At 57.5% G+C, this 10,948-nt stretch overlaps 1 protein-coding gene across 1 annotated transcript; it reads left to right on the top strand.

Annotated features, from left to right (window-relative positions):
• The first annotated feature begins 3,669 nt into the window (after positions 1 to 3,669).
• NHLH1 (nescient helix-loop-helix 1) lies at positions 3,670 to 9,179 on the top strand. The gene is made up of 2 exons (XM_034667293.1): positions 3,670 to 3,948; positions 6,962 to 9,179. Exon 2 carries the CDS (start codon positions 7,134 to 7,136, stop codon positions 7,533 to 7,535), a length of 402 nt encoding a protein of 133 aa, XP_034523184.1. The 5' UTR covers positions 3,670 to 3,948; positions 6,962 to 7,133; the 3' UTR covers positions 7,536 to 9,179.
• Positions 9,180 to 10,948: the final 1,769 nt, after the last annotated feature.

Below are 10,948 nucleotides of genomic sequence, written 5' to 3'. Positions count from 1 at the left end.
GGGGCTGCGGAGAGGTGAGCAGAGAGGAAAGAAGAAAGAGAAGGCCGCCCCGGGAGACAAAGGCAGAGAGGCCTGGGGGCCAGGGCGGGAGAGGGCCTGGGCCGGCCGCTGGAAAGGGGGGCTTCCAGCCGGGCTGGCAGCGGAGGGAGTGACAGATTGCGTAGTTCACCAGAGTGGAGACCCGCTGTCACCTTCTAGAGGCACTGGGAGGGGAGACGGAGAAAGACAGACGGACAGAGCCAGCGTGGGAGCAATCAAGGAGGTGGAGGAAGGTCCAAGGCGTGTGGCAGCTTCCCAGCCACACCGAGGCCCCTGCCTGGGCTCCTCCTGCCTGCCTTGCTCCCGTGACCCAGAACGTGAACCAGTCTCTCCGGTATAACAGCTCAGACAGCAGGGGCCACTCCCAGGAAAGGGTCAGGTGGCGTGGCACAGTGAGGGTTAACGCCGTCTGCTCTCCCTGCCAGCCGCTCGCCTGGTTGGGTCCCCAGGGCTCCCCACATATGTCACCCCCTCTCCTGCCAAACCCATTGCTTCCCAGCTCCTCCAGGCCCTCCCCCCACCCTCAAGGACTAGGCCCCAGCCCCCGTGTCCTCCCCACGCTCCAACCTCCCACCCCAGCCATCCACCACGAAGGCTGTGTAGACATGAAAAGATGGCAACAATCTGAGAAGGTGAACACCTATGGCATACACACTAATGACAACAAGCCATAGGGCCGTGCTCATCCCCCTTCCTGCTCTTACTGAGGCAGAGACCCTCACACAGCCCGGGGGTGGGGGATGAGGGGCGGGGGGTGGTCTCCTGCCCCTTCAGGCCAGGGGTGTGGGCAGCCTGGGCTGACCCCAGAGCTCTCCCTGCTCCCTTAACCATAATACCTCAAATACATGCGTGCCTGAAGGTCTTGCCACCTTCAAATCACCGTGCACCGATGTCAGGGGTTGGGGTGAGCACTTTACCTAGCACTCCCCCACACATTGTGCGACAAGCGCCCCTTGAGGAAGGCAGCGTGATCCCCATTTCACAGGGGACAAAATAGCCTCCATCAAGATTAACGACCTGGCCAAGGTCACCAGGACTTGGACCCAGGTCCACTGGCTCCCAGGTCAGTAGAATGACTCATTCTTGCCGCCACTCCATGATTGGGCTCCACTTGAGCACTGGCTTGTGTTCTTCTTGGCTACTCCCCTGAAGAACAAAAATTGAATCCCTGAGTGAGGATTGGGCCCAGGGCCCCAGAGTCCAGGGTCCCCGGGTGACAGATGCAGAAGAGAAGAAGGAGGTCCTAGGGCAGCCTCCCAGCCCCCTCACCATCAAACCCCAGTTTGTGGGGACAGCTCGGGCTGGGTATGCCAAGGGCAGAATCACAGGACTGAATCCTCAGAGCCAAACAGCCTATAAGGACGGAAGCTGAGGACAGGGACCCCGTTCCTCCCTGCCTTCCCCACCCCTAGCATGGGGTGCTCTGCTTCTAGGGTCTCTCTAGGTTCTGTTTCTGTTTCCCTCAACGTCTCCCCCTTTGGGATCTGGGCCTCCCAGCTCCCGTCACAGTCCCTCATCCCTAGAGTTCTGTTAATCTTGTCTCCCTGTTCCCAGGCTCTCTGCCTTCTCCTCCTCTGTGTCTCCACCCTATCTTGGGGCGTCCCCCAGGACTCTCGAGTACCAGGCAGTATCATCCCAGAATTCCCGTTTCTCTCCATGTCTGTGTGTCACCCCCCGCCCCCCCCATCTTGCATCTCTGAGTCTCCACGGAGCCTCCCCATCCTGGCAGTTCCTCTGTTGTGACTCTCTTCTCTCTATCTCCCCTGCGTGTCCATCTCCCTGTGCCTGCCCCATGTCTGTTACCCACCGACAGCATGCTCACTGTCCCCACATCTCCCCCCACCATCTTCCCTTCCTCTCCAGCCCCCGTTGGTGGGCATCTCTCCTCTCCCCATGGCACTTTCTCCTGGGTCTCCCTGTCTCCCAGTTTCTTGGACAGGGTGGAGGGCAGGAGGGTGGGGGAGGCAGAATTGCTGTTGCTGGGGGCTCATTAGGTGGAGATTGGTTTTTAATCAGCACCATGGCAATGATGATGCAAGAACTGAGATGCCACCTGATCCCCTGCCCCCCAGCCCCCCTCCCCAAGCCTCCTTTCCCCTCCAGCTCAGCCCATCTGCTGGCGCCCGGGCACCTGTCTGGGCCTGCCCAGGTGGGAGTCGGCACCTCCCAGACCTGGGGGTGAGGAGGGGCGGGGGACCTGGGGGAGGGGATAGGACTCTCCTTAGGGAATGCCTCACCCTGGAGAAAGCCCAGAAAAGGTTGATCAGCAGCAGGGAAATGGCAAATGCCTCCAACAGCCTGCAGGGGAGGGGGGGCGCTCCGACGAAGGTCTGGGCCCTTCAAGCAGTAACTCAATCTCCATGGCAACCTAAGAAGCAGCTATAATCAACCCCATTTTACAGAAAAGGACGGCTGAGGCTCCAGAGGTTAAGTGACTTGTCCGAGGTCACACAGCCGCCAGGGCGTGCTTCACAGTAGCGCACTGTCTGTGCAGGGCTCCCAGCGTGGCGCATCCGGCTTCCCGCAAAGGCTCCAGGAAGACACCCAGCAGTTGGGTGGCAGAGAGAACCAGACACAGAAACCCAGCGCACTGCCTCTCCGTGCTTCCCTTGGTCCCAGCTCCTGCCACCCTGCAGCACACACACACACACACACACACGCGCGTGCACATGCTCAGACACACGTGCACACACGGGCTGGAGGCCGCTGAGCTACCCGCGTGAACGGAATCAACGTTTGTCTGCACCTAGTTCTGTATCTGGTTTTCTACTGCTCATTTGCTGCCGGGAACACGCCCAGCCGCCCAGGTTGCCCTGCCTACTCCCGCGTCCTTCCTCCGCCTTTAGCCCTTCCTTTCCTCCCAGGGGCCCCTAATTCCCAGTGGGTCAGCTTAGAGAAACTCATTGTGGGCTCTGGGTCGGGAATCTGACCTCGCTCCTCTTGGCGACGAGGTGGGTGGGAGGACGAGGGCCGGGATAGAGGGTATGGGGTGACTGAGTCCCAGGACGACGAGGGCAGGGCCTGAAACGGAGCCACAGGCAGCCTGCCCAGGGGTCCGCTGGGCCCCAGCTTTAATGAAGGATGAGAGCTCGGTGATGGCAAGGACTCTGGGGTCCTCTAGTGTGTTTTAGCACTGTCCACTTGCACTTTTCTAGATTTCCCTCTTAGTACCTTGGAGAGCCTTCTTCCCAGGAGAAAGGACACAGGGGAAGGGGCTGTCAAAGTCACAGTGGGACTCGGAATAGGACCATGGCCCTTAAACCTGGCATGCTGGGGGCCTCTGTCCCTGCCACCTCCGGTGGGGAAGACTGAGGGGGTTCATCTGTGATCCTGCCCTGGCTCTCGCCCCAGCCCCACCCCTTCCCCCGGCTCTCCATTTCTTGCTTATGAAATATGCATGGAGAACAGATGTCCCTGCTCCCCTACTCCCTGCCCCCCCCCAGGGCCAGCCCCCACCCCCAGCTCCCGGGAGGTGGGGTGGGGGGTGTTCCCAGTTCCCTCTGCCAATGGCTGCCTGGCCTGGCTGTTTAATATTGATGGGGGGGGGCCTGGGCCAGCCAATGGAGAGCTGGGGGTGTGTGTGTGTATCTCCATATATATACATAGGGCTGGGCCACCTCAGGTGTGTATGTCTGTGAGTGTGTGTGTCTATGTCTGTGCGTGCGTGCCCCTGGCCCCAGTACCTGGCCAAGCCCACCTCCTCCACCTGGGCCCTATATCCTCACCATGTGTGCCCCTCTCATCGGCCCTGGAGCCTGTGCAGCCAAGCCACACTGCTGTCCCCGAGAGCTCTAGAAAGCTGGTCACTAACTTTGCAGACGGATGAGCTCTGAGCAGCCAGAGGAGACCGGGGCTGTCAACGCTGCCCCCTGTCCTACCAGCGTGGATCCCCTCACAGGGTCTTCCTAGGTAAAGGGAGAACTGTGGGCTGGGGAGGGGTGGGTGTGTCTGTTGCACTTTGCCTCAGGTCCCCTCCCGGAGCCTCCCTCTAGATCCTCTCTCCCGTGTCCCTGCACTTCCCTCTTCCCCATTCCTCCCCTTGGGCTCTTTGTGCCTGTCTTCTCAATCGGGTTGAGCATGGCAGAAGTGGGGCTGGCAGTCCTACCCCAGATGCTTGGGATTGCTGCTCTCCCTCATCCTTGGAGCCTGGAACTTTGCGACCAGAAGTGGATTTGGGGTGAGGACTGCAGGGGTAAATAGAAGCCGCTGCCAAGACTGGGGCTGGGGAGGATGGCCGGTCAGGTGAGGTGGCACAGGGATCAGACTGGGAGCATACGGAGGGGAGGGAAGGGGAGGGCAGAGTGGTCAGGGCTGAAGGACCATGGGCACGGGGCAGAGGGGGAACAGGCTGTGTCAGATGTGCTCGGAAGAACCCGCAGCTGAACTTCTGAAGCCTGGGATGGGGAATCGGGGCAGTAACCAGGTACCGGAAGGTGCTGACTTCAGGGCCTCCCATGCTCTTGCCACCCCTCTTGTTCCTTTGGAGCCTGGCATGTGGAGTGCTTTCTGAATTTCAGCACTGACCCCCTTCTGTTTTGTGCGATGGTTGTGCGTGTGTGTCTATCAGAAGTGGAGACCCTTGCATCTGCCACCCCCTAGCGCTTAGTAACTATTTGTCACCTACCCCCCCGAATCTGTCCTCCCTGCAGTGGGGTGGGGCAAGGGGGGGTGGTCCTGACTCCTAGGAGGAGGTCCATCGGGCAGGAGAACCAGGCTGGTGAGAAAGGGAAGGAGCTTCAGCGCTTCTGTCTCTGGTGGTTCGGTCCCGCTGAGCTCACAGTGAGTGGCCCCCTCTTCCCCCTTAACACTCCTCCCAAGCAAAGCCTTTCCCAGACCTTTCCCTGCTGCCCCACCCTGACCTCCTCTGGTCCCAGGGACAACCCGACCTTAGCCAAGTCCCATAATGATGTCCCCAAGAAGCTGTCCATGTCCCCCCTGCAGGCCACATCTGGGCGGGTGGTGGGCTGTGGGAGGACTCCGGAGTGGGAGGCTGACGATGATCCTTTTCCCTCTTCTTCTTTGTGGAGTCACCAAAACCGCCAGGGAATGGTACCCCCTCCCCCCCCACCCCCAGCTGAGGGTGTTGGGGACCGAGCTAGAGGCAGGCCCTGGTCCTGAGCAGGGCCATCGTGGTCAGAAGAGATACCACCCCCCCACTCTAGTGGACAGGGAGGTAGGATCGGGTGTCTGCGGGGGTCATGCTGGGGGGGGGCAGGGACTGAGCTGGGGCAGCTGTGCCGAGCCCCATATGTCCCAGTCCACTCTACAATGGTTGATCTGCGTGTGCATCCCCTCCCCCTAGAGAGGCAGCAAGGCTGGAGAGGGGCCCTGGGAGGGAGGAGATGGCAAGACCAAGGCTTGTAGCTCTCCCGACACGACTGGGGAGGCTTTCAAGGCTCCGCCAGCCTCTCTTGAAGCAGGGACTGCAGTCTTGCTCAGTTTTTTTTTTCTTTCTTTTTATTATTATAAAATATTTTTTATTATGGTTAAAAAAACATGTAACACAAAATTCACCATTTCAAGTGTACAGGTCAGTAGTGCGGAGTACACTCAGGCTTCACTCTCCAGGAGTTCTTCGTCTTTCCAACCTGAAACTCTACGCCCTTTGAACGACATGTCCCCTTCCCTCTCATCCCCCAGGCCCTGGCAACCGCCACTGTACTTTGTTTCCGTAAAGTTGGCTGCTTAGATCCGTCGTATAAGTGGGATCATACAATATCGGTCTTTTTGTGCCAGGCTTATTTCCTTTAGTGTAATGTCCTCAAATTTCATCTGAGCTGCAGCACATGATAAGATTTCCTTCCTTTTTAAGGCCAAATAATATTCCACTGACCGTATGTGCCACTTCTTCAGCCGGCCAGCTGCCTACTCACGTCTGGCTTGTGTCCATATGTTCGTTATTGGGACTAGCGCTACAGTGAACATGGGAGTGCAGAGATCTCTTCGAGGTCCTGATTTCAATTTTGGGGGGCTATCACCCAGAAATGGGATTGCTAGATCATCTGGTAGTTCTATTTTTAATTTTGGAGGGAGGACACCTCCATTAGGTTTTCCATCGTGGTTGCACCGTTTTGCAATCCCACCCACACACCAACAGGGCACAGGGACTCAGTTTCTCCACATCCTCACCAACACCTGTTATTTTGTGTTGTTTTTGTTTTGACAGTAGCCGTCTTCTCTGGGGGTGAGGTTTTAGCTTATTGTGCTTTTGATTTGCTTTTCTCTGATGATGAGTGATGTGGGGGATCTTTTCATGCCTGCTGGCCATCTGCGTGTCATCTTTGGAGAAATGTCTGTTCAAGTTCTTTGCCCATTTTTTAATTGAGTGATCTGATGTTTTGTTGTTGTCAGAGTTCTTTATAATATTCTGGATAGTCTCCCCCCCCATCAGCTGTATGATTTGCATGTATTTTCTCCCCCAGCTTGCCTTTTCACTCTTCTGATTGTGCTGTTTGACTTACAAAATTTTCAAGTTCGAAGTAGTCCCATTTGTCCTTTTTTGCTTTGTTGCGTTCCTTCTGGCATCTTATCCAAGAAATCACTGACTGCCAAGTCCAACGTCATGAAGCTTTCCCCTGTGTTTTCTTCTAGGAGCTGTCTAGTTTTAGGTCTTTAATCCTCCCACTGGGTTATATCCTGCCCCCCCCACCAGTGCGCCCCCTCCTCCCCTCCTTTCCTGTTGCTCCTTTCCCAGGTTCTCTTCCCTTCTCACCGATCTTTCCTCCTACTCCTGTATGCCTGTCCACCTGCCTGTGTCTCCCAGACAGCCACCCCTCCCCATGTTTCTGCTGTTCTCCCCCCCCACCCTTATAGTACTTCCCTGCTCCCCACACATCTCCGACCTTCCTCTTGCCCTCCCCATCTCCGAGCTGTCCCCTAATCCCTCCCTCCGCCCCAATCAATTTCCCCTTCTCTCCTCCAGGCTCGGGACTGGAACCCTGACCATGGGACCTTGAAGTGGCTCTGACCTCCTCAGCTCAGTGGCAGACCCCACTCCCCCAGGCCCTTCCTGCCCCTCCCACAACCAGCTTGCCGGCTCCCACGGGGAGGGGTGGGGAGGGGACCCTGATCTCACAGGGCAGGGGGCTTCCATCATGATGCTCAACTCAGACACGGTGGAGCTGGACCTGCCTCCCACCCACTCCGAGACCGAGTCAGGCTTCAGCGACTGTGGGGGCGGGGCGGGCCCCGACGGGGCTGGGCCTGGGGGTCCCGGAGGGGGCCAGGCCCGGGGCCTGGAGCCGGGAGAGCCGGGCCGGAAAGACCCGCAGCACCTGAGCCGAGAGGAGCGGCGGCGCCGGCGCCGGGCCACCGCCAAGTACCGCACGGCCCACGCCACGCGGGAGCGAATCCGCGTGGAAGCCTTCAACCTGGCCTTCGCCGAGCTCCGCAAACTGCTGCCCACGCTGCCCCCCGACAAGAAGCTGTCCAAGATCGAGATCCTGCGCCTGGCCATCTGCTACATCTCCTACCTGAACCACGTGCTGGACGTCTGACGCGGCCTGCCTCCGGCCTCGCGTGGGTCCCCCGGCCCCTCCTCTCCGCCCCTGCACCCCGGCACGGAGTCCCGCAGGCCCCGGGGGCAGGCAGGGTGCCCCCCCACCGCAGGTGCCCGCCGGCTGGCGGCTGGCGTGAGCCCGACCTCCTCTTACCGACTGGACCCCCGAGGGCGATTCTCCTGTACCTCCCACCGATTGTGGTTGGGGCCCAGCTGGTCAGAAATGTTTGCCTGGGTGGTCGGTGCACAGTCCTTGCTGGGGTTCCTAAGCCGTCCCCCTAGCTCTCTCTCGGGCTGCTGCCTCTTCTACCCCTACGACCAAATTTTCGGAGACCCCAGACTCTTGTCTGTCTCCCATCCTCTTTCCAGCTTCTGCTGCCCAAGGGAAGGAGAAGCATCCGCTCGGGAAGGGGAAGCCCGGGCTCCCGGTGAAGGGGGGCTTCTTCTCAGACATCCCCGCCTAGCGCTGCGGGCCAGAGGGGGTGGGCAGGCAGGGGTCTCCTGAGACAGCTCCTGCCAGGGGAGTCTTAGTAGCCGGGAATCACGGAAAAACTCTTCCTGTTTTCTCTCTCCTTCCTGAGGCTCCGCACAGACAGACCTCGGATCTTACTTGGTACTGAGTGCCTTGCCCGCTCTGAGCTCCCTGTCCCTCCCACCCAGCCTCCCAATTTTCTCCCTCCCTGTGCACAGCTGGAGAAAGGGAAACCTAGATCCTGGAGGAGGGCATGCTGGCCCCAGACTCAGCCCAGAGAACCAGCAGAGGGCCCAGGCAGTGGGTGAGCCCGGTCTCCCATCTGCTTCCTCCGTCCCAGCCCACTGGGAAAATGTGCAACACCCACCTGCCTTCCTCCCTCAGATGCCCAGGGAAGTCTCTGTTACTGCCCTCTGGGAATGCTCAGCTCTCTGGGACCTGGGGCCAGTTCATTACAGATATATTTTTTCTCCTTCCTTAAGCTTGCCTTCAGCAAGGGAAGACAAACCCCCACCCCGCCCCCCACTCCCAGGCTCTCTGCACCCCCCCATGTTGCTTAGCCCCCTCTGCTCACTGCAGCCCAGGGTCAGCCGGGGAATGAAGGGCCAGAGGGAGGGTGCAGAAGAGCTGAGCTCACTGCCCTTCCCGTGTTGCCTCTTCCCCCACACCAGGCTCCGCACTCTACAAGGATATTATTTATTTACGTATTTATTTATTCCTCTATTTATTTACTTATTTATTTATAAATATTACTATTTATTGCCGAGTTGTGCACTTTGGGGTAGAGCGAGGGGGCTCCTGGCAGTCCTAGCTGGGTCTCTCTTGCTTCCTCCCTGGTTACTCCTTTCCCTTTCTTACTCCTTCTGCAAACTCCAGGTGTGTGTGGGGATCCATCTGTACGGACACCCAGTCCTCTGGGATGATGCCCTTCCCCCAGCTCCAGCTCCGGGGCTCCTGGACCCTTCTGTAGCTCTCTCCATCCCCAGACAGTTGCACCCCAGTCCTGCCTGCCTCTTTTCTCTCTCTAGCCCTCTCCCATGACCTCTCACTTCTTCCTAAAACCCCCAACAGTGGGCCCTTGGGGTCTGTGTCCTGTGTCCTGTGTGTGATCTCCTCCCATTGCATTTCTGATTTCATATGAAAAGAAAAATTAAAGTGACCTCGTTCTAGCACCAGGTATGGTTGTGGATCATTCAATTGGGTTGAGAAGCTGGCCTAGGCATGGAGGGTCCTAGGCTTTGAAGGCTCTTCTGATGGGGCTATGAGAGCTCAGGGGGTACACAAAGAGAGAGAGGGGGAGGGGCCACAGAGTAAAGAAGTGCAGGGTATAACACACAGGTCCCAGACCTCCCCACCGAGAGTCCCATGTACCTTCATCTTGTTATTCATTGAGTGACACTTTCTGACCCCTCTGATATTGTGCTTCTGCTCTGCTCTCTATGGGCCTGAGGAAGAGCTCAAGTTCCCAGTGGAACCCAAGTAACACATGCGTCTGTAGGTCCATACTGCTGAGAAAAGACGTGACATGAAGTCTGTCTCTCCTCAGGGTTGTCTCTGATCTGGGTTGGTATTCATTGCAATTTGTTCTTGGCCCACTTAGTGTTTCCCGACCTGAAGATAAGGGGGAGAACATAATGGAGGACCTGGGACTCAAAGAGGACTAGGGAAAGGGATAAAAAGGAGCTCTGAAAGAATATCTAAGCAATCCTGGAAGGGACCCTACAATCAACTTCTAGATGAGGACACTAAAGCCCAGAGAGGAGGAGGGCTTTGCCCAAGGTCACACAGCTAGTCAGGGGCAGAAGTAAAGTTCAAACCTAGGTTCTTTATGTCCTGTCCTGCCAACACCCTGCTTCCCTGAAAGGACCCAGCCAGCCAGGTGAGATTCCGTGGACCTCATATTTTAACAAGAACCCTGATAAACCAGAGAGTATTCAGTTTTGTGGCCAAGAAGGCAAAAGTTCTGGAAACAACTTGACAGAAAGAATTGCTGAAAAACCGAGGCTCTGTGTCTTCACCAGAGCACAGTCTGGGGCAATGTGGTCCTTATCTTCAAATATTGAGAGAAGAAACAAAAACAGACATGCTGGGTGGACCCAGGGAAGCAGAATCAGAACCAGTAGAGGGAAGTTATAGGAAATAGATTTTAACTCTAAAAAAAACCCATCCACACCTGGAGCTGTCCAGCAATGGAAGTGCCTGCCTCGAAGAGGAGGAATCCACATGGACGGGCTGGAGCATGGACCACAGGCAGAAACCAGTGAGTCCACTCCTGCCTCCGTGGAACATTGGAGGCTTTCCAAACTGGAGGTCCTCTGGGAAGTCTGAAGGCAAGCAATGGGAGGGAAATGCTGAGACATGTCCAGACTCTGAAGGTGCTATTTTCATCCCTGACATCAACAGCAAGAGGGGTTTAAGTTAGACTGAGGGAGAACCCCCCCACACACACATATTTTCCCTTCCCCATTTGCATTAGCTGAAACGTGTTCTGCCCAGAGCCTGGCAAGAAGGAGAACTGAAGAGAGACCAGGGAGAATCTGAGGACTCTAGGGCAAGAGCCAGAAGGGAGCGCAGCAGGCCCCGAATCCAACACCTTTGTTTTGAGGGCAGGCGTGCTCAGTCCACAAAGGCCCTGTGACTCATCCACGTCGGTGGACAGGGTTAGAACCTGTGTCCTCCATTCCTGGCCCTGGAGCTTGGTGCCTTCCTCCGCACCGCAGCCGCAGCCCCCTGGTCACTTCACCCTGCTGGAAAGCAGAAGGGGTTACTGCGCCCCTCTGCTCAGGGATCCCTCGGGGCCCGGGGGTGGGGAGAGGGGGCAGCTGCAGCTGCTCTGCTAGCTCCAAATTTCTTCAGATAATCAATTGGCCTCGGCTGCCGCTCTGCCCCACAGGACCAGGACCGCAGAAGCTGGCGGTGGGGAGTGGGAGGGGGAGGGG

The sequence above is a fragment of the Ailuropoda melanoleuca genome, chromosome 8 (assembly GCF_002007445.2).
Source record: "Ailuropoda melanoleuca isolate Jingjing chromosome 8, ASM200744v2, whole genome shotgun sequence".
Taxonomy (NCBI): domain Eukaryota; kingdom Metazoa; phylum Chordata; class Mammalia; order Carnivora; family Ursidae; genus Ailuropoda; species Ailuropoda melanoleuca.
The sequence above is the reverse complement of the archived record's forward strand: the minus strand, read 5'-3'. Positions and strand labels throughout refer to the sequence as shown.